Below are 24,436 nucleotides of genomic sequence, written 5' to 3'. Positions count from 1 at the left end.
TTGCACATGAATAGGTTGTTTTACTTTACCATCCTTGGAGCACATCATTTAACTTATGGAATACTTTTTAGTAAAAAAAAAAAAAAAAAAAAAAAATCATGATTTTTTTAGTAAAAAAATCAATGATTTAATCATTTGATTAAATCAATTTGATTTAATCATTGCCAACCCTGCAGTGAAGTGCATTATATTAAGAAATATCTTTTCCTTAATTGATGCAATTCTTACAGTAAGTTGAGTACTATATATATGTTAAAAATATTCTTAAAATGTTGGAAATGTACTAAAAAGTTCAGGACCAACTATTTATAGCACATTTCCCTTCAAGTAACTTCACAGATACAAACTTCTCATGCATGTATTTTTCAGACAAAGCCTTTATGATTATTTTGGTTTGAAACATACAAACATCAAGAGACAAAATAAAAGACTGGGATACTGAGGGAGGTATGAGAGGCATGAGGGTGACAAAGGGATGTGGAAGGAAGAGGAATAAGGCAGACTTATGATACACATCAAAAGCAGCTCTAGCCAATGACAGCTGCCAAGAAAACCAAATGACAGATATTACCTTTGTTAGAAATATGGCTAGGAAAATTGCTTCAAGTAGGAAGCTGACACTACAAAAACAGTTTTGACACAAGTAATCCTCAAACAACTTTGGTTCTCCCAATGCCATCACTATGCATACCTGCATTTCCCCAGCAGCAAAATGTCTAAATGTTCTGATCACCTTCATTCTGGTGATAAGTAAGTTGCTCCTCTCTGCATCACTCTGTAAATCTTCCCTCACTTGAAAATATCTACATGGTCTAAATAGTATCTCATGAGGAGTGTTGTGTCACTTAGTTCATTCTATAGATTCTTTCTGGATAAATTAATTTGAGGTGATGTGAAGCAGCCACATAAGGGGAGGGAGCTCTGTCATAAGCCACTAAGAGAAGGTGGACATGTGTCTGGGAATGGATTAATCCATTTTTCATTGGAACCTGTGAGGAAAATAACTTAATTTTTCAAAGACATTCAGAAATCAATTGAGTTTGAGAACCAAGGTTCCTCAGTATATGCATTATATGAGTACTATAGAAGAACACACAATGCTGCAGCTGAAACAAAATGGTTCACAAGGTACAGGGATACCTTTTATTAAGAAAACCAGGCTGCACTCAAACAACATGAGCAACACATGTTGGTGTACTACCACCCATGGCTGGCACTCTAGCATTCACTGCAGCTACACGCACAACAAAGACATCCTGACCATACTAAGGCAAAAAATAAAACATGAATGCAAGCACACACACACACACACACACACACACACACACACACACACACACACACACACCCCGATAGCTCAGTGGTTAGAGCGCTGGCTTCACAAGCCAGAGGACCGGGGTTTGATTCCCCGGCCGGGTGGAGATATTTGGGTGTGTCTCCTTTCACGTGTAGCCCCTGTTCACCTAGCAGTGAGTAGGTACAGCATGTAAATCGAGGAGTTGTGACCTTGTTGTCCCGGTGTGTGGTGTGTCCCTGGTCTCAGGCCTATCCGAAGATCGGAAATAATGAGCTCTGAGCTTGTTCCATAGGGTAACATCTGGCTGTCTCATCAGAGACTGCAGCAGATCAAACAGTAAAACACACACACACACACATAGAGATGAATCATACAAAGGAGACCGATTAAATTACAGAAAGGCTGATATTGAGAATCTCAAGAACTATTTCAAATACGCTAACTGGGAGGAGATGGAAAACTCTGAGGGGGTGCAAGAGAAATATAACTTATTTTTGGAAATATACAAAACAGGAGTCAGGGAATATGTCCCGAAATATAGACCTAAGGAAGAAGGAAAGAAAGATTGGTTTAATGCAAAGTGTGCCAGGGCAAAGGAGAAAAGAGATGGAGCATGGAAAAGGTGGAGGAGAAAAAGAAATGCAGTAAATAAAGTAAACTTCAAGATAGCAAGAAATGAATATGTTAAAGTGAGGAAGGAAGAGGAGAGGATCTATGAAAAGGACATAGTCGAAAAATGCAAGGAGCAACCAAAATTGTTCAACAAATTCATAAACACAAAAATAAGATAAAAAGAAATAATAGAAAGGTTAAAAGGAGAAAATAGGATGGTGGAAGACCCAAAAAGTATGGCAGAACTATTGAATAACAAGTTCCAGGAGGTCTTTACTGAGGAATCCAAATTTGAAAGACCACAGGGTAATAGAGAGACCATCTATATGGAAGAGATTAAAGTAACCAAGCTTGAAATAAAAGAGTTAATGAAAGAACTGGATGAAGAAAAGGCAATGGGACCGGATGAAGTTTCAGGCAGAATACTGAAAGAATGTAGGGAAGAACTAGCAAGACCTATAATACATCATAAAATGCTCAATAGAAAATGAAACAGTACCAGTAGAATGGAAAAGAGCTGAGGTGGTTCCCATATATAAGAGCGGAAGGAAGAACCTCTAATTTACAGACCCATATCACTAACCAATGCAATATGTAAGATGTGTGTGAAAGAGTAATAAAGAAACAATGGATCGAGTTCCTTGAAAACAACAAATTAATATCAAATAGCCAATTTGGTTTTAGAAAAGGTCGGTCGTGTGTAACAAATTTACTGAGTTTCTACTCTAGAATAGTTGACAGGGTACAAGAGAGAGAGGGATGGGTTGATTGTATTTACTTGGATTTAAAAAAGGCATTTGATAAAGTGCCACATGCAAGATTACTGTGGAAATTAGAGGAGAAGGGTGGTTTAAAAGGAAGCACATTGAGATGGATGGAAAATTATTTGATGGGGGAGAGAAATAAGGACGGTAGTCAAAGATATGAAGTCCAAGTGAAGAGCAGAAGAAAGTGGAGTGCCACAGGGGTCAGTATTGCGGCCAATACTTTTTTCTCATTTATATAAACAACTTGCCAGAAGGAGTGAACAGTTACATAAATCTGTTTGAGGATTGTGCAAAACTGTGCAGAGTTATAAAGCAAAAAGAGGATTGAGAAATACTGCAAGACCTAAATAAGATCTGGGAATGGAGTAAAAAGTGGGAGATGGAATTCAATGTGGACAAAAGCCATGTTATGGAAACGGGAAAGAATAAAAGATGACCAGTGGGAATCTATAAGATGGGAGATGGAGTAGAACTGGAGAAAGTAAAAAACGAAAAGGATTTGGGAGTAACGATGGAAAAAAATAATCAATCGGCAAGCCATATTGATAGAATTTTCAGTGACATATAATTTGCTAAGGAATATTGGAATAGCATTTCACTACATGGACAAAGAAATGATGAAGAAACTGATAAGTACTATAATAAGACCCAGATTGGAATATGCAGGAGTAGTGTGGACCCCTCACAAAAAGATACACATAAGGAAGTTGGAGAGACTACAAAAAATAGCTACAAGAATGGTCCCAGAACTTGAAGGGATGACATATGAGGAGAGACTAAAGGCTATGAATCTTCCAACATTGGAACAGAGAAGGGAGAGAGGGGATCTCATAAATTGATCAACGGAATGGAGCAAGTGGACAATGAGTATCTGATCCTGAGAGAAGAATATGCCAGTCGAAGCACAAGATCGCATAGTAAGAAGCTGAGGAAGGGAAGATGTCTAAAAAATATTAAAAAGTAGTTTCACGCAAAGATGTGTTGAGACGTGGAACAGTTTGAATGAAGAAGTGGTGTCTGCAACGAGTGTGCATAGTAGAGATGTACCGATACCAAAATTTTGGCCGATTCCAATACCACCTAATTGGGCCAATACCGATACTACTACTTATAGTGATTACTGCACTGGACACCAGGATGAGTTGGTGGACGGCGAGCGTTATCAGATGGGAGGCTTTGTTTTGGGGGATGCTGTAAGTCCTTCTGAGAACGTTTGTGAAATAGGAGCAATTCTAGAAGCTTTTTGACGCCATTTGCAAAGGTAAATTACTCAGTAACTGGAATGAATATCTTCTCAGTCTTCTGATTCTTGTCAGTTATTTTAAATTCTTACTTCTTACTCCTTTAGCGACCATTTGGTCTTGTGCATTTTCATTATTAATTTTACTGACAATATTTTGGTGATCAAAAATATTTCTAAAATTATTAAAATTGTAAAACAGACAAAATATTAGCAAAAGAAACTCATTTTGTTGTGTATGTTTCTCTTTAATTAAATCTGACATCCTTTGATATTAATTAATTAAACATTAGAAGACCAATTCAGAAACACGAGTTTCACCTAATCTTTTCAATTAAATAGAAAAAAGTTTAGTTTATTCTAAATTTCTAGTGTATTGCTATGATCTTAAATAATTAATATGCAACAAATTATACACAATGCACATGATTACAAAACAGAATCGTTACTTTCTTAGTTATGGAATCTTTACATCCTTAGGTTAACACAAGTAACTCAAAAATTTAATTTGCATTAAAATTAATATACATATATAATTCGAGCTTCCACCTATTCCAGTATGATATCTTTGAAAAGGCTAGCACTAGCACTGTTAATTATAAATCAAATAAGAATATGCTGTTATTTACAATAATGCAAAATGCCTAACTATATATATATATATATATATATATATATATATATATATATATATATATATATATATATATATATATATATATATATATATATATATATATATATATATATATATATATATATATATATATATATATATATATATATATATATATATATATATATATATATATGTTAATGATAAATCAAATAAGAATATAATACAATAATGCAAAATATATACTATATATATATATATATATATATATATATATATATATATATATATATATATATATATATATATATATACATATATATATATATATATACCAAATCATTTTGTTGGATTCTCAACATCTGAAGTTTGACATTCTTAGATTATAGTTAAAAAACATAAACTTTTCACCTGTGTGAACTTTGTGTGGGTGGAGGAGCAGCGTCTGACTGAGAGACAGTGAGAATGTGTGGTGACTCATGACCGACCGTGTGACAGGATGCCGGTGTTGCAGTAAAAAATGTCCCAGAAGTGTCTTGCTCATCTGCGCATGCGTGGGTGGCCTATGCACATAAGGCTCAAATCGGGTGTCCCTCGTGTCCCTCACTTTTTTGTTACCCTTTATGCCAATTCCATGGGCATTAAATCAAGAGTTTGCAGAGTTTGGGAGGGGGTTTGACCATCTCTCGACTTTACAAAGAACTCCTAATTTTTATTCCTCCATTTCTGTATTCCTTTAAAACACTCCATATCTCCTAAAAATCGGGGGGAATCATCATGCTTAAGATGGAAATATTTATTTATTCATGATATTAATGAACTGTTTATATGCCAATCATTTGAATTTTTAATAAACATTTTATTTAATTGTATATATGACAAAAGAATTTGGAAAATACATGTATTTATCCCTATACATGATGGTGCAGTATGCTTAGTAAATCTTGTCCTGACTCATCGTGCGTCTGGCAGTGCATAGGCCACCCACGCATGCGCAGATGAGCAAGATACTTCCGGGACATTTTTTACTGCAACACCGGAGTTCAGCCTATATGCGTTTCATACACGTCCAATTTAGAGGTTGTGGTTTATTACCACAGAAAACAGTATTCTATGACATACGGTAATCACCACGGAAATTTAATACGCCGTATTATATTAATTTGGTATCATCAATATCTTATACCTATCGAATATATCACTAAGTAGTAAATTCCTTTTAGGTATCGGAAGTATCGGCATAAAATAAGCTGATACCGATACCGATACCTCAAAAATGGGCCGATACCGCCGATTCCGATACCGATACATCGGTACATCTCTATAGTGCATAGTTTTAAAAAAAGATTGGATAAGTGTAGATATGAAGACGGGGCCACACGAGCATAGAGCCCAGGTCCTGTAAAACTACAACTAGGTAAATACACACACACACACACACACACACACCGTGTAGTGTAGTGGTTAGCATGCTCGACTCACAATTGAGAGGCCCGGGTTCGAGTCCCTGAAAGCTGGCGAGGCAAATGGGCAAGCCTCTTAATGTGTAGCCCCTGTTCACCTAGCAGTAAATAGGTACGGGATATAACTCGAGGGGTTGTGGCCTCGCTTTCCTGGTGTGTGGAGTGTGTTGTGGTCTCAATCCTACCCGAAGATCGGTCTATGAGCTCTGAGCTCACTCCATAATGGGGAAGACTGGCTGGGTGACCAGCAGGCGACCAAAGTGAATTACACACACACACACACACACACACACACACACACACACACACACACACACACACACACACACACACACACACACACACACACACACACACACACACACACACACACACACACATGTACGCACGCACGCACACAATTAGAATTAAGAGATTACATTTTTTTTTTTTTTTTTTTTACGTAGGGAAGAGGGCCAGCCAAGGGCAAAAAAAAAAAGAAAGTTAGAAAAAGGCCCACTTGAGCGCTGGCTCTCCAAAGAATTCAAAAAGTGCCAAAACCGTCAGCCAGAATTAGGGGACCAAATGCCTCGATACCTCCCTCTTAAAAGAAGACAAGTTGTAGGAATTCGGAAATACAGATGCAGGGAGGGAGTTCCAGAGTTTACCTGTGAAAGGGATGAATGATTGAGCGTACTGGTTAACTCTTGCATTAGAGAGTTGGACACAATAAGGATGAGAGGAAGAAGAAAGCCTTGTGCAGTGTGGCCGCAGGAGGAGGGGAGGCATGCAGTTAGCAAGATCAGTAGAACAGTTACCATGAAAATAGCAATAAAATATAGAAAGGGATGCAACATTTCGGTGGTGAGAAGGAGACTGAAGACAGTTAGTCAGAGGAGGGGAGTTGATGAGACGAAGAGCTTTCGATTCCACCCTATCAAGCAAAGCTGTGTGACTGGAACCCCCCCAAACATGCGAAGAGTACTCCATACAGGGATGGATAAGGCCCCTATACAGAGTAAGCAGTTGGAGGGACGAGAAAAACTGTCGGAGATGCCTCAGAACACCTAATTTCATAGAAGCTGTTTTAGCAAGAGATGAGATGTGAAGTTTCCAGTTAAGATTATGAGCAAAGGACAGACCGAGGATATTCATTGTGGAAGAGGGAGAGTTGAGTGTCATTGAAGAAGAGGGGATAGTTGTCTGGAAGGCTGTGTCGAGTTGATAGATGGAGGAATTGAGTTTTTGAGGCATTGAAAACTACTAGATTTTCTCTGCCCCAATCGGAAATCTTAGAAAGATCAGAAGTCAGGCGTTCCGTGGCGTCCCCGCGTGATCTGTTGATTTCCTGAAGGGTTGGATGTCTCTGAAACAACGTGGAAAGATGTAGGGTGGTATCATCAGCGTAGGAGTGGATAGGGCAAGAAGTTTGGTTAAGAAGGTCATTAATGAATAATAGAAAGAGAGTGGGTGACAGGACAGAACCCTGAGGAACACCACTATTAATAGGTTTAGAAGAACAGTAGCCATCTACCACAGCAGCAATAGAGCGGTCGGAAAGGAAACTTGAGATAAAGTTGCAGAGAGAAGGATAGAAGCCGTAGGAGGGCAGTTTTGAAATCAAAGCTTTATGCCAGACTCTATCAAAAACTTTTGATATGTCTAACGCAACAGCAAAAGTTTCACCGAAATCTCTAAAAGAGGATGACCAAGACTCAGTAAGGAAAGCCAGAAGATCAGCAGTAGAGCGACCTTGACAGAAGCCATACTGGCAATCAGACAGAAGATTGTGAAGTGACAGATGTTTGAAAATCTTCCTATTCAGGATAGATTAAAAAACTTTAGACAAGCAAGAGATTAAAGCTATAAGACGGTAGTTTGAGGGGTTAGAACGGTCACCTATTTTAGGAACAGGCTGAATGTAGGCGAACTTCCAGCAGGAAGGAAAGGTACAAGTTGATAGACAAAGTTGGAAGAGTTTGGCCAGGCAAGGTGCAAGCACATAAGCACAGTTTTTGAGTTCAATAGGAGGGACCCCATCAGGTCCATAAGCCTTCCGAGGGTTTAGGCCAGCAAGGGCATGGGAAACATCATTACAAAGAATTTTGACTGTAGACATGAAATAGTCAGAGGGAGGAGGAGAAGGAGGGACAAGCCCAGAATTGTCCAAGGTGGAGTTGTGAGCAAAGGTTTGAGAAAAGAGTTCAGCTTTAGAGACAGAAGAGATGGCAGTGGTGCCATCAGGATGAAATAAAGAAGGGAAAGATGAAGAAGTGAAGTTAATTGAGATGTTTTTAGCTAGATGCCAGAAGTCACAAGGAGAGTTTGAGTTTGAAAGATTTTGACATTTCCTATTTATGAAAGAGTGTTTGGCAAGTTGAAGAACAGACTTGGCATGATTGGGCAGAGATATAAAGTGCATGAGATTCAGGAGATGGAAGGCTCAAGTACCTTTTGTGGGCAACCTCTCTATCATGTATAGCACAAGAACAGGTTGAGTTAAACCAAGGTTTAGAAGGTTTAGGTTGAGAAAAAGAATGAGGAATGTATGCCTCCATGCCAGATACTAACACCTCTGTTATGCGTTCAGCACAAAGAGATGGGTCTCTGACACGGAAGCAATAATCATTCCAGGGGAAAATCAGCATAATACCTCCTCAGGTCCCCCCAACTGGCAGAGGCAAAACGCCAGAGGCACCTTCGCCTTGGGGGATCCTGCGAAGGGATAGGAAAAATGGGACAAGATACAGAAATGAGATTGTGATCGGAGGAGCCCAACGGAGATGAAAGGGTGACAGCATAAGCAGAAGGGTTAGAGGTGAGGAAGAGATCAAGAATGTTAGGCGAGTCTCCAAGACGGTCAGGAATACGAGTAGGGTGTTGCACCAGTTGCTCTAGGTCATGGAGGATAGCAAAGTTGAAGGCTAGTTCACCAGGGTGGTCAGTGAAGGGAGAGGAAAGCCAAAGCTGGTGGTGAACATTGAAATCTCCAAGAATGGAAATCTCAGCGAAAGGGTAGAGGGACAGAATGTGCTCCACTTTAGAAGTTAAGTAGTCGAAGAAATTACTATAGTCAGAAGAAAAAAGATCCAGATATTGTATGCCTGGTGGAAACAAAGTTAAATGAGGCAATAAAACTAGATATAGATAAAAGGTATAATATATGGAGGAGAGACAGAGTGGGTAAAAGAGGAGGAGTCATGATGATGTTAAGGAAAGAGATGGTGGTAAATCAAGTGGTGTTTGGGAAGGAAAATCAGAAATACTGTATATTAAGATACATATTAATAAAAAGGAGTTAACAATCATTGGAACATATGTGCCACCAAAAACAAATTCATGGACCAATCAAGAATATAAAGACATGATAAATGACCCAATAAGGAGTCTTACGAGAAATCATTAAAGAAAGGAAAAAAGTGATATTAGTAGATTTCAACTGTAAGGAGGTGGACTGGGAAAATTATGAAAGTGGTATGGGGGAAGAAGCCTGGGAAGATAGATTCCTGAATCTAATGATAGATAATATGATGGTCCAAAGAGTAAAGGAAAACACAAGATTCAGAGGAAACGATGAGCCGGCAAGATTGGACCTAGTTTTTACAAAGGATATACAAATGAATGATGATATAAGATATAAGTGCCCATTGGGAAAGAGTGACCATGTAATATTAGAAATGTAAATTAGAAATATTAAATTACAGAAAGGCTGATATTGAGAACCTCAAGAGCTATTTTAAAAACATAAACTGGGAGGAGATGGAAAACTCAGAGACGGTGCAAGAGAAGTATAACTTATTTTTGGAAATATACAAAACAGGAGTCAGGGAATATGTCCTGAAATATAGACCTAAGGAAGAAGGAAAGAAAGATTGGTTTAATGCAAGGTGTGCTAGGGCAAAGGAGAAAAGAGATGGAGCATGGAAAAGGTGGAGAAATAGAAATCCAGCAAATAAGGAAAACTTCAAAACAGCAAGAAATGAATATGCTAAGGTGAGAAAGGAAGAAGAAAGAAACTATGAAAAGGACATTGTCGAAAAATGTAAGGAACAACCAAAACTGTTCTACAGATTCATAAATGGAAAAATAAGGCAAAAAGAAACAATAGAAAGGTTAAAAGGAGAGAACGGGATGGTGGAAGACCCCAAAAAGTATGGCAGAACTGTTAAATAGTAAATTTCAGGAGGTCTTTACTAAGGAATCCAAATTTGAAAGACCACAGGGTAATAGACTGTCCATATGAAAGAGATTAAAGTAACCAAGCTTGAAATAAAAGAGTTGATGACGGAATTAGATGAGGAGAAGGCAATGGGACCGGATGAAGTCTCAGGCAGAATACTGAAAGAATGTAGGAAGAACTAGAAAGTCCTATATACATCATAAAATGCTCAATAGAAAATGGAACAGTACCAGTAAAATGGAAAAGAGCTGAGGTGGTTCCCATATATAAGAGCAGAAGGAAGGAAGAACCTTTAAATTACAGACCGGTATCACTAACTAGTGTAATATGCAAGATGTGTGAAAGAGTAATAAAGAAACAATGGATTGAGTTTCTTGAAGACAACAAATTATTATCAAATAGCCAATTTGGTTTTAGAAAAGGTCGGTCATGTGTAACAAATTTATTGAGTTTCTACTCTAGAATAGTTGATAAAGTACAAGAGAGAGAGAGGGATGGGTTGACTGTATTTATTTAGATTTAAAAAAGGCATTTGATAAAGTGCCACATGAAAGATTACTATGGAAGTTAGAGGAGAAGGGTGGCTTAAAAGGAAGCACATTGAGATGGATGAAAAATTACTTAAGGGGGAGAGAAATAAGGACGTTAGTTAAAGATATGAAGTCCAAGTGGAGAGCAGTAGACAGCGGAGTGCCACAGGGGTCAGTATTGCCGCCAATACTTTTCTCATATATATAAACGACATGCCAGATGGAGAGAACAGCTACATAAATCTGTTTGCGGACGATGCGAAACTATGCAGAGTCATAAAACAAAAGAGGATTGTGAAATACTGCAGGAAGACTTAAACAAGATCTGGAAATGGAGTAAAAAATGGGAGATGGAATTCAATGTGGACAAAAGCCATGTCATGGAAATGGGAAAAGTGAAAGACGACCAGTGGGAATCTATAAGATGGGAGATGGAGTAGAACTAGAAAAAGTAAAAAAGGAAAAGGACTTGGGAGTGACAATGGAAGAAAACAATCAACCGGTAAGCCATATTGATAGAATTTTCAGAGAGACATAATTTGCTAAGGAGTATTGGATTAGCATTTCACTACATGGACAAAGAAATGATGAAGAAATTGATAAGTACTAAAATAAGACCCAGATTGGAATATGCAGGAGTTGTGTGGACCCCCCATAAAAAGAAACACATAAAGAAATTGGAGAGACTACGAAAGATAGCTACAAGAATGGCTTATGAGGAGAGACTAAAAGCTATGGATCTACCAACCCTGGAACAGAGAAGAGAGAGAGGGGATCTGATACAAGTTTATAAATTGATTAATGGAATGGATCAAGTGGATAATGAGAAACTAATCATGAGAGAAGAATATGACATTAGAAGTACAAGATCGCATAGTAAGAAACTGAGGAAGGAAGATGTCTGAGAGATGTTAAAAAATATAGTTTCCTGCAAAGATGTGTTGAGACTTGGAACAGTTTAAGTGAGGAAGTGGTGTCAGCAACGAGTGTGCATAGTTTTAAAGAAAAATTTGATAAGTGTAGATATGGAGACGGGATCACACGAGCATAAAGCCCAGACCCTGTAAAACTACAACTAGGTAAATTCAACTACGTAAATACACACACACAAACACCTACAAACAAAACACACACACACACACACACACACACACACACACACACACACACACACACACACACATACACACACACATGGGCAAGAGGGAACACTGACTGACGAGGGTGATGAGAAGGGTGTGGTGGGGTGAGTGTGGCAGGGACTGATGCTCAGCCTCACACTCCACTGCCAGCTGTCTAGGTGCCTTGTCCTCCCACGGCCCCTCCACTTGCTGCTCCAGGCGGGAGGATGTTACCCAGCCCCCTGAAGGTACCCGCTTCACCACAACGTTGGGAGACACCACTTCTTCACCTAAGTACATAAATAAGTGCACAACATAACCAAGTCTTTTCAACTAAGAAAAAGATGGGTTAGAAAAAACTATTTTCACTTGAAAAAACATAACTAGCAACCTCAAAGGAACCTTGGCTTTATACAGCATGAGCAAATTTCCTATTTTTTTGGAAAAGATTAATCTTAAAAGTTATCAAATACAGTAATCACACAAAAGAGTTATAAGTCAGTCACTGGTTTATATGTGTCAGCCAGAGGAATCCACTTGCACATATGAAGCACTGTCCACATCAGTTATCAGACTCAAGTTATACAAGTAACTTACTTAAAGCTACAGTGGAGGTGCTATTATTTTTTCCAATACAGCAGTTCATTGCCTTGATCTTTGGATACAACACTGATTGCCAAAACTAGTTAATTCCACATTACTTACCATTGACCCGCCAGATCAAGGAGGCTGGTGGACTCGAGGGTGAAGTCTCACACCGCAGTGCAATTGACTGGCCCTCCTCGGCCCGAGCTGGCCCGCTCACTCTCACAGCTGCTGGTCCATCTATAGTAAAAATTAACTTAGATCCTTAATGATATTTTAAGCATAAACAGCAAATAACTCAATGGATAAGCAATGTGATAACAAATGTTTCCAAATAAATGTTAAAGAGGGAATATCACAGAAGGTAAAGGGAGTCCACTCACAGTAAACAGAGAGTGTGACATTGGTGGTGAGGGGGAGGTGCAGCAGGTCGCTGACGGCCTGGCACTCCAGCACCACCCCATCATCTGCCTCTGTTGCCAGCAGCTCAAGGGTATTTATGGTATGGATGTTGCGATCATGAACCACTGACTTGTATGAATCATCAAGGAGACGACCAGCACGGTACCAGATGAGTGATGGGCGAGGGTTGCCCCCAGGACAAGTGCAGGTGATGTTGCGGCGCTCCCCAGCCTGCAGCGTGTCTCCCTCCCCTAAGCCACTTAGAGCAGGTGGGCCAGGTGGGTCTGAAGACACAGTGAGCATGACTTTTTTTTTTTTTTTTAATGTTATAGCCTATGGCACCTGTAGGCATACTTGAAGAGTATACGTGGGAAGTGCTGTTAAGCTTCCCCTTTAGCCCATAAACTCCCATGAAAAGCCCACATGGTCAAAAAAAAAAAAAAAAAAAAAAATTCTGCCCATTAGTGGCACAGGCAATTTTATTTATAGTGGTACCCATATTAGGCCCCATATCACCACCTAAGTGCATCTTTGGTGTAACTACCTAGAACCTGGGTATCATGGTGATATGTAGGTAACTTTAAACCACTCGACAAATGGCATAGCTTCAAAGCAATAAGTGGTGGGATTCAAACCTACACATGGACGTCTGCCTGATCCCAGGCTCACCACCTTAACCACTATGCCACCGCCTCCCTTGTGTTAATATACTTTTCAGTAGGTAACTTCATCTACCTAGTTAAATTTATATAACATGGTGAATCCTTATAATAAATGTGTGTGACAGTTAACACTTCCAGGAATACTTACGCAGGACAGACAAGGTAATGGAAGTGGCTAGGGCCCCACCTCCGGCCAGGCCAGGATGCAGCACGCGACAAATCACCCTCCCACCATCGTCCTGCATGCGAGGCTGTAGTGTCAGTCTGCTCCTCACACTCCACCTGTGTGGCATGACCGATCGCACAACCTGGGAGTCCACCTGGTCTGAGGAGAAACACTGCAGTGCTAGATTGAGGGCACACCCACATAAACACACACCTTAGACAATATGTTGCTGCCTCTCTTGATGAAGAAGATACTTCCACTGGTGTGCAGAAAATATTGATGAAATGTAAATTCCCTAAGCTTTATGTACAACAATTAGTACTGTCCTAATACAGATGTGCCTCCAGCTCACCTCGATTCCTGGTTCCTTCTTTGCAGCTCTTTCACGCAGCTGATTTGATGTCACATATATGAAGCCATGCTATTGGTCAACAATTAAGAGAGAGAGAAGAGAGAAGAGAGAAGAGATAAAAAAAAAATGGAGGGAAGGGGAATGAAATAAGAGATATAAAAAAAATGGATAATAAATGGAGGAAATGGAAATAAAAAAGGGGATAAAAAGAAAATGGAGGAAATGGAAATAAATCAGGAGACAAAGAAAATGAATAATGAATAGAGGAATAGGAGGAAATGGGACTGAAAATATGATAATGAATAAAGGACTAAGAAACAACAAAAATAAAACACCTGATAGAAAGAAAAATAGATAACATATAAGGGATGAGAATAAAGAATAAGGGCATAGGAGGATATGGTAATAAAATAGCAGATTGAAAATGGATAACGAATAGGGGAAGAAGATGACGACTAAGGGAATAAGGGGAAATGGGAATGAGAATGATAATAAATAAGGAAAGTGAAACTATGATAAAAATAATAAGGCAACAGGAGGAGCATACGTGTTGTTGACTAATAGCGTGGCTTCATATCTATATATGACATCAAATCAGCAGCGTAAAAGAGCTGCGAATGGGGAGCTGGGAAACGAGGAGAGCTGGAGGGACGTCTATATTAGGAAAGTGCCCAACAATCTCATATCTTACTTTCCTTGTCAAAATTCACAAGTATCCAGCATGAGAATGCTTTAAGCTGTCTTCAACTATTTCTTTCAAGCAGATATCGTCAAGATATTGCACACCCTTCCTGATCCCACCTGCCGGTAACTGTCTCTCGTCCAGGTACCACAGGATCCTGGGTGGTGGGCGGGCATCTGGCACCCGGCAACGAAGAGTGAGGGAAGCGCCAGCCACCACCTCAACTACCGAGCCGTCGCTCTGGCCCACCAGGCTGATCCCACTGGGCGGCACTGGGGAGGCATGAGTAGCCGTGAGATGGTGTATGGTGTCAAATGTGAATGGCATGTGGTGGAAAGAAACTATGGGTGAGGCTTAGGAACTACATCACTCCCTACCCGTTCAGCTGTTGTCTCCATTACCTTTCGAGTAGGTAACGGGAAATGACCGGTAATAACGAAAAGATGGGCTTATACAAGGCTGTTTTTAAAGCTGGCTCCTCCCAGCTACCCAGAACAACTGATAGTTCTCAGTTCTCACCCAATAGTATTCACATTATGGCAGGCAGCTGCTAGCTCGCTAGCCGCTGTATCAGAACATAAACAATGAAGGGGTATCCCATACCTACCTCTGCTCCTGCATTAACTTTATGTACAAAGAATGCACCGAACAAGTGCGTGCAAACAGTTTTCTTAATGCTTGGGGAATTGTGGGCATCACTGGCTGTCATGATGGTGATGCCTCCAGCACACGTGGTGGGCAGGCCGCCGGTGTAGGGGCAATTGGGCAAATCCTTGGAACTTGAGCTGCTTGAATAGCTGGGCTTTACGTTGATGAGTTGGCCTTCAGCGCATGCGCATCCCAAGGCTTATGTAGCACCGCTTGTGTTTTGTGGGCCTATGCAGGCCCTGATGTGACTTTTCAGCAATTAAAATTATTCATGATTTCGCTGGGACATAGCTGCTGTTGTTATCAGACTGAAGGCAGCCTATTGCTTTTTCAACGGACTCTTCCTATTTGTTTTTTCTACTTATATGTATTTATTCTATATCATTCTGCAACCAGTGGTTAATATTTGAATAGTTTCAAACAAAATTCCTCCAATTTTCGATTTCATATTGATAGTTGTTCTCATTTCATTGTAAAATATGTCGGGAAGGCAGCCGATCAACCCGACAGAGAGGTTTCCCGGTGATTCGGCACTCCAACTCCCGGCTGGATTTCGCTCCGAGCATTTACTTGCCTAACTGCGTAATAGTAAATATCAATTGAACCTTACTATAGAGCAAACGAAAAGCGACCCATGAATTTTCTAAAAGCAAATAAGAAAAGATTAATGGATATATTAAGGGAAATAAAGAATAGGCCTTACTGTAATAAGCGAAGGGGTTCATGATTCCGCGTCGTCTCCACTTATGAAAAAGACAGTCACATCTTTCCCCAGCAGACTACTTACACACAACAGTGAGATTGGCTGCGGCCCAGATAGGAGGATTGGAGAGTGTCGGCCCCACCTGGCACTGATACTCCCCTGCGTCTGAGAGGGACACGCTGCTGATGGTCAGGTGGTGCTGCCCCCTGGAGGCATCCCCGGTGTAAGAGTAGCGAGGATACCCTGGTACCTCGCGATGGAATCCTGAAGGGTTGAACTTAAGTTGAGCATGTGATAAATGTTGCATGTCACTCAGAAAGTTGCCCCAATTAGAGGTCACATGACGTCCAATTATCGCAAGACTTTGGGACATTTTTTGGCAACTGTACAATAGAATCCTTTGTTAGCATATCATCCCTTCTACATTAATTTCATAGAAACTTGAGAGCACACGATAATGAAGATAAAATAAATGCACTGATTCATTATTAGATGTGTATTGTAATTTTGATCAATAGATGTAACATGTACACGTGGATAGCGCAGAGAAAACTACTGAATGAGGAACTCGTGATTCTAGGAGGGATCATCTATTCAACTTGAAAATGACAATAACACTAATGACAACGTGATCCATCAGATTGAATGAAGAGTGAAGGGTGTGCGTGCTGACCCAGAGCGAATCCGTCCTTGGTCCACTGCACTTTGCCGCGTTGGTTGGCGATGATGCAGCGCAGCACCACGCTGTCCCCCTCCCGCACCACCTGGCTCTCCGGCGACACCAGGAACCGCTGGAACCCGTCACCTCCACATGCTGCCAAATGCAAACACAGCTTTTCTGTCAACCGTGCACACACACACACACACACACACACACACACACACACTGCATAAACATATATGAAAGACAAGGCAACACACACACACACACACACACACACACACACACACCGCGTAGTGTAGTGGTTATAGCACTCTCGACTCACAATCGAGAGGGTCCGGGTTCGAGTCCCGGAGGCGGCGAGGCAAATGGGCAAGCCTCTGAAAATGTAGCCCCTGTTCACCTAGCAGTAAATAGGTACGGGATGTAGCTCGAGGGGTTGTGGCCTCGCTTTCCCGGTGTGTGGAGTGTGTTGTGGTCTCAGTCCTACCCGAAGATCTGTCTATGAGCTCTGAGCTCGCTCCGTAATGGGGAAGACTGGCTGGGTGACCAGCAGACGACCGTGGTGAATTACACACACACACACACAGGGTACAGGCGGAATGAAAAGCATGGTGATGAGGAGGAGGGACTGAAGGGGATGTGGAACGGGGAAAAGAAAGAGGACCTAATAAGATATGCGTCAGAGGCAGTTCTAGCCAATGAGTTGCAAGATAAGAAAGAAGTGAATGACAGATGTCCCTTTAGTTAGAAACACAGGTAAGAAAACAAGTTTATCAACAAGATAGTGGTCTGTATACATAACATTGAATAAGGAAAGCAAAAAAGCAAGTGATAGCTATATGGCCATGTTGCCTCCTCTTCCCCTCCCTCTCTCTCTCTCTCTCTCTCTCTCTCTCTCTCTCTCTGATCCCGTCCCCTCCTCCTCTCTGCTCTCCTCGTCCCTCCCCCTTCAACAACACATCCTCAAGAACCGGTTCTGAGGCTCGTGGCTTAGAGTGGCGCTGGGTCTCCGTGTGGTTTTTGGTATCATAGCGTACTTGAGTTTCACGCCATAACCCATACACAGGTAAGCTGCGTCACGGCCTGTAGGAGTGCTTGTCACCAACGCGCTGGAACTTAGGATGAAGCCTTTTTTTCTGCTAAATATTACCGACCGCCCTCTGGAATGTTGCTGATTTGAGTAATTAATCTTTCCACACAAATCCACTGGATCCGATAATATACCAGATACGCACAAGGAAGATAACATTCATTAACTTTTAATAGTAGGATACGTGCACTAAAGATTGCTAATACAGGGGGGTCGTTAAATATTCTTCATACACAAATCCGTGAAAACACACCAGGGTTGGTTGAGAAATTAATGGAAAATGTGATAAAATGATGCGACCGCTGTGGACAGAGCCTATAAGGATACAACCCATTACTTCATGAAGGCGAGAAGTTGATCCATGAACGTCCGCCTCAATGATAGGAATTTCAAACAAAACATAGATACCTAGAAAAATATATGTACTGATTCATGGACCAGCAACAACAGTCACAAGACGCCAGTCAAGGCCATGAGAGAATATTACCTCTCAGAAAAAAATGACCGTAAGCCAAGATCGAATGCAACTTTTAATTAAGCAGCAAACCGAGTCGTCTGGCTCCCAATGGATACTCATACTTTAGGTTTTCATTTCACCCTCGTTACATATGGATTTACTGATGTGTCAAACGTGAAGCTGCAGCACGAGGCACGGTGTGAGAGATACGGTAATCAGGAAGCCACTAAGATAGTAAGTAGTATGTATGGCATTGGCAACGGGAACTTTTAAACCCTGTAACACTGTACACATTGAAAGGCACCAGGATTCTTACCTAATTTTGAGAGTGTTAATGATAGCAGAAGATTACAGATAAGGGTGAAATTTATCTGTGCACAAGTGTTTTACGTAATCAGTCAAGTGCGGCGTCTATTAGCTTATGATGAAGACATTTACACGTTGCAGCCTTTTGTCTTTGTGCCAGTTCGACAAAAGACATTCCTTTGTCTTAAACACTGCTGTACTGTCTGCACTATTTTTTCAACTGCCCCTTCTTCCCCCTTACTCCGACCACTAAATCTTTGAAGGGGTTTATGCATCATGTGTGGAGTACTACTTATACACATGTATACTGCTCTGCTAAACTGGTTGGAATCAAAAGTGTTTCGTTTTTATCTCCTCTAAGTGGCTGCCTTTAGCCTCTTTCTCATCGCCATAACGTTTTGGATCTTAATTTGCTTTCTTCTACCGCTATTTTCACGCTTACTGCTTTTCTAATCTTGCCAACTGCATGGCTCCTCTCCTCCCGCGGCCTCGCTGCACAAGACTTTCTACTTCCTCTCTGTCCACCTCCTTAATACAAGAGTAAACCTATATTCACAAAATTTCACCGATCTGAGTGATAAACTTTGGAACTTTCTGCCTACTTCTTTAAATCCCAGTTCCTAAGATTTTATTTATTCATTCATCAATATACAAATATAATTTATTTTTAAAGGGGAGGTCTCAGGACACTTCTCTAATTTTAGCTAATCAGCAACAAAACAAGCAAGCCAGACCTGTGAGTTGACAACAGAGGACGACAGCGAGGTAGAAGGTCCGCACTCTGAGAGAGGTCCCGGGGGAGGAGGACATCATGGCCAGGGTGAGGGGACGGCAGGCAACAAGTAGCAAGGGCGAAACAAGGCAGATTTGAGACGGTGAGGAGCTATAGGATAGATGACTGGGACCACCTGAAATAATAAAAAGAGAAATTCATAAAATATAATTATCAGTATAACAATTATTACAACGATCAATATTTTCTCAGTTAATCAAGGGGGTGGCGTGGCTGCACACACTCTAGTCGGGTAGGGAATCAATATCGCAAAATTCCCAGCGCACCACGAAAACTCGGCTGTAAAGTAAAGGACACAATGAGGAAGGAATCATGATATCATCTTTCCATTGTATTTTCCACCTTCAATGAGGTCAGCGCATGTCGTCTTGTTTTGAGTAGTTCCCTCTTAAGGAACATTTCATCCGGCTAAATGTGCTCATATATTTTCTAGTACTAGTACAATAACTCTGTAATCCTGTGTAGAATGCCCCTTCTTTAAATCATTGCCTACATATTTGTCAATATAAAAGACACAAGAAAAACGAGTATAAGTGTGTGTAGGTGTATGAGGGTATTTTTCGTTTTTACTGTAAGGAGTTCCTAGTCGCATGACACATCCCCACCTATAGACCAACGCATGTGGTAAATCTCCGCGAATAGAGACAAACACAGATAAGGAAAAGTAAGTGTGTACGTTTGACCAGTACACACCGGTGAACCACTGACTCTATCCATCTACCACCATCACCATCACCATTGCTTCCATCAACAGTGAATATGTATATTTCATCATCAATCTTCAATTTAGTTTGAGTGTACTGTGGTAAGAGAGGTGAGAAGCCTTCATCAATGAATTGAGGGAGGTCAGGTACTATTTGTTAAGCATACGTGCTTCATTTATGAGCCGTGCCCGTCTAATACCAAACTCTTGCTGTCCTGAAGACTGGCGTGTCATTTCGACTTTGGCTGTCATTATTTTTGTGTTACTTTGGTTCACCTTAGAAGCGACAAAGTCACGACTCACAGTGAAAGGAAAATCATGTATTTAGCAAGAAACAAATAAAACGTGAGTGATTTCGTTAATCATACTTTTTAATATCACTGCTAATGAGACAGGTGTGGATGTCTTGCTATCCACCTTCTCGTAGCATAGTGACCTAGCGAACACGTAAGCGCACTGGCGAATAGGCTGGTGATGATGACGGTAGCCCAAGCAACAATAACAGCAAAAACACTAAGAAGATAAAGAGCACCACCACCAGCAACAATAACAACAAAAACAACAACAATAATAGCAGCTGTAGCAGCAGCAGCAACAGCAGCAGCAGCAGCAGCAGCAGCAGCAGCAACAACAACAACAACAACAACAACAACAACAACAACAACAACAACAACAACAACAACAACAACAGGAACAAATGCAGCACTACCACTACTATAACAAACCTGGAAGTTTGCTATTTCCGGTCCTGCTCATTTTATACAAAACAATTAAAAAAGAGTGCAAACTCTTCCACTGGCTGCAAGGGAACGTGGAATGGAAGGAAGAAGGGCGGGAGGGAAGGGGAACGATGGGTAGTTCCATGAAGAAAGAGTAAAGTATCTTCCTTGGTCAGTGTAGGTAAGGAGAGGAATGGAGGGAGGGGAGAGGGGGGGTGAGAGGAGGGAGGTTAGAGGGAGAGCACGATCAGCATAAGTGAATATCCGGATCAAGTTTAAACATGTGGCTGGAGTGGCGGCGACGAGGCCGCCATGTCTGATCCCTTGAGGAATCTCTCTGTCTCGCTGCCATTCTTCCCTCTTTCTCTTGGTGGGCTGCGTCACTTTCTGAGTCTAGCTAAGGTAATGCTGCACTGGCGTATGGGTGTGATTTACGTGCACGTAGACATGGAGAAAGAAGCGCTGATGGAATGGCCAAAGAACAACTCAGTGCTCGTGTCTCTATCATCTTGTCAGATTCCGTCTGTCATCGACTGGTCTACAGTTTATAACAACAATCAAAGGAACAGGATAGACAGTCTTGATCAGTGAAAAAAAGGAGGTGATGACGGTTAATGTAAATATGTAGATAGAACTCTATAAAACATTTTCTACAGTTCTGTCATGATTTTAATTCATATTACACACACACACACACACACACACACACACACACACACACACACACACACACACACACACAGAGAGAGAGAGAGAGAGAGAGAGAGAGAGAGAGAGAGAGAGAGAGAGAGAGAGAATATTTCACGGATACTAATTGCATCATACACACTCACATAAACCATCAACAATGCAAGCAATCAAAAGGACAATTAGGAAAAACATTATTGGGGGTTCATCACTGCTACAAAACTGACCGAAGCAAAACAAAAAAGTAAACACAGCATGAAACAAACCCTGCCTTGGTGGAAAGCAAGAGGATGGAAGTATGCTGGTCGTTACTTCCAGGAACAAACACAATCTAAGTAACAAAATGAAGTTATAGAATGACAAGGGGGTGTGAATGATAATGATGAATGACGGTCTCTCGGTCTCAGGTGTTGTCTTGAATGATTATCTCAGAGAAGTGGATACACTCTCTATTTCCTGCGAATGAAACTGTACCCATCCGCAGACACCGCCACCGCATCGAAGCACCTCCCACTCACGTTGACCCTGTGTGTGTGTGTGTGTGTGTGTGCGTGGTCCGCTTTTGTTACCACGCCTCTTTCTCTCTCACTTTTACCTGTTTTGCTCTAAGATTTAAAGATAATACTGTGTCTAAAAGAGGATAAAGGTATTAAAGAGATAGGAAATGAGGAAGATAAGAAGAAGAATAACTATAAGAATTAAAGAACAGGAAAAAAAATGTATACATACTTCTACTACTACTATTATTACCAGTGATGATGTTGATGATTATGATAGTGATAGTAGTAGTAGTAGTAGTAGTAGTAGTAGTAGTAATGATAATAATAATGATAATGATAATAATAATAATAATAATAATAATAATAATAATAATAATAATAATAATAATAATAATAATAATAATGAAAGAATAAAATAATAATAATAATGATAATAATAATCATAATAATCATAATGATAATAATAATAATAATAATAATAATAACAATAGTAATAATGATAATAATGATAATGATAATAATAACAATAATAACAATAATAATAATAATAATAATAATAATAATAATAATAATAAAATAATAATAATATTGAAATAAAAAACTAATAATAATGATAAAAAAAATAATAATATTATTATTATTATTATTATTATTATTATTATTATTATTATTATTATAACAATAGTAATAACAATAATAATAATAATGATAATAATAATAATAATAATAATAATAGTAATAATAATAAAAATAAGAAGAAAAAAAAATAATAGTATCAATAATAATGACAAAAACAACTATAATAGTAAGGATAATGATAATAACGATAATAAAGTGACGACGAAGATGACGACGAAGAAAGAAGAAAACAAAAAGAAGAAAAAAGAAACGAAAAGAGAGAAAAGAAGAAGAAGAAGAAGAAGAAGAAGAAGAAGAAGAAGAAGAAGAAGGAGGAGGAAATTAATTAGGCCATGACAAAGGCTTGAATTAAAAAAAAAAAAAAACTGAGGAGGACGGGGAAAGACGACGTATAGACCATATAATCGTGGATGGGGAGCTGGGGAGAGGGAGGGAGGCGCGGGTGAGGCGTGGGCGGGGTGTGTGACGTGTTGCTCGGGTTACCTCGTCACGGCCTGGGATCACGAGGGCAGGACAGAGCCACCCACTGCCGCTCCCCTCCTGCTGGGGCTTAGCAGGAGCCTTCTAAGTGTGCACGCTGCCTTCTCAAATGCGCATCTATCGTCTGGTGTCTGTGTGTCATTTCTCTTCCAATCTTTTATGGCGTACAGTGTAAAGATATGAATTAGTCTATTACTTCTATATTGCGAAGTGAAGAATGAATTTTTTACGTGTATATGTCCTTCGATGTAGTATAATGGAGAGTGGGAAAATGATCAATTTTTAATCAGATCTTAAAATCTCGGGCATCACTTTTATACCAAGGTTTGAGTAGGACGTGCGTAAACTTATACATTCAAATTTCAGCATAACTTTTAGCACACTTACGTACCTGTAACTAGCGAATATATATCCCTAATAAGTTACTCTCTGTTTCTTATGCTGTATACTTTCTTCGTCTGTTGCCGCTGGAGAGACGTCCTCGATTTACACTGTGCACCAGCATCAGTCAGCGGGGAATGGCAAGGTGAGGGCGTAATGTTTAGGCATGTTTACGGGCACTGGGCAACACTCAGATGGAGGCAGCAGCTCCTCACGACACAAAAGCTGGAGGGTAACTGAGAGGGAGGGCTGGAGTAGAGGGAGAGGGAGAGTGAGAGGGATCCAGGACAAGTGTAACCTTAGCCTTCATGTAGCAGTGGCGGTGTACAGCGTTTATACCTCGGGATGTCTGGGGGGTGTGGCTGCCGGCGCCTGTGTGGGGCCACTGGGTACCTCTGAACGTCCGGGCTAATGTTGGAAGATTTCTGGAACGCATAGAGATCGTAGGCATATTAATTAGGTTGTTAAAATTATCTCTTTGCCTCGGGAAAGTACTTTTGACATCTGTGGTGGTGTTGATGGATTTTAAAACTAATACAAAACTCATTGCTGTATTTATCAACGGTGTCGCTGTGCTTTATAAACCTCAGAACAATCGCAGGGAAGTACGGAAAAGAAAATTCTCTATAGAAGATATTGTCAACTTAATTGTTAGTTCCAAGAAACAAATCTGAATCACTGTCATCACACTCCCTCTCAACTCCAACTTTAAATCATATGTGTTTTTTCTCGTGTTGCTTTCCGTGAATGTAACGTTAAAACATTTTCTTCTTCCCCGCGACCACAAACCTGCAGTCATGTGATAGCCCTCGGCAGATGTAGTGGGTACCTTTACACCTGACCAGACCGAGAATTGAGCTTAATTTATTCTTACCCAGACTTTGATCACAAATTATAGAGGACAGCTTCTCTTTTAAAAGCTGGCTCTTTTTTAGAGAAATGCGTAAATACAAGGGGGTTCTTTTTCATGACAAAGTAAATACGTACTGTCTAATCATTTCAAATAATTTTT

General features: G+C 40.3%; 1 protein-coding gene across 4 annotated transcripts in view; it reads right to left on the bottom strand.

Annotated features, from left to right (window-relative positions):
* Positions 1-23,637, bottom strand: part of LOC123507096 (nephrin-like) — a 56,966-nt gene extending 33,329 nt beyond the window's left edge. For 2 of the 4 annotated variants that reach the window (XM_045259657.1, XM_045259658.1), the window contains exons 1-9: positions 23,435-23,637; positions 19,257-19,430; positions 16,679-16,819; positions 16,090-16,269; positions 14,774-14,926; positions 13,603-13,779; positions 12,774-13,076; positions 12,511-12,630; positions 11,901-12,095 (exon numbers count right to left, since the gene is read on the bottom strand). In XM_045259657.1, coding sequence (XP_045115592.1) covers positions 11,901-12,095; positions 12,511-12,630; positions 12,774-13,076; positions 13,603-13,779; positions 14,774-14,926; positions 16,090-16,269; positions 16,679-16,819; positions 19,257-19,335 — 1,348 coding nt within the window. In that variant the 5' untranslated portion in view covers positions 19,336-19,430; positions 23,435-23,637. Of the gene's footprint in view, positions 1-11,900; positions 12,096-12,510; positions 12,631-12,773; positions 13,077-13,602; positions 13,780-14,773; positions 14,927-15,261; positions 15,729-16,089; positions 16,270-16,678; positions 16,820-19,256; positions 19,431-23,434 lie in introns of those variants that run through there. The other 2 variants (XM_045259660.1, XM_045259659.1) reach the window with 2 other exon arrangements.
* Positions 23,638-24,436: the final 799 nt, after the last annotated feature.

Source organism: Portunus trituberculatus, chromosome 21, assembly GCF_017591435.1.
Source record: "Portunus trituberculatus isolate SZX2019 chromosome 21, ASM1759143v1, whole genome shotgun sequence".
Classification (NCBI taxonomy): domain Eukaryota; kingdom Metazoa; phylum Arthropoda; class Malacostraca; order Decapoda; family Portunidae; genus Portunus; species Portunus trituberculatus.
The sequence above is the reverse complement of the archived record's forward strand: the minus strand, read 5'-3'. Positions and strand labels throughout refer to the sequence as shown.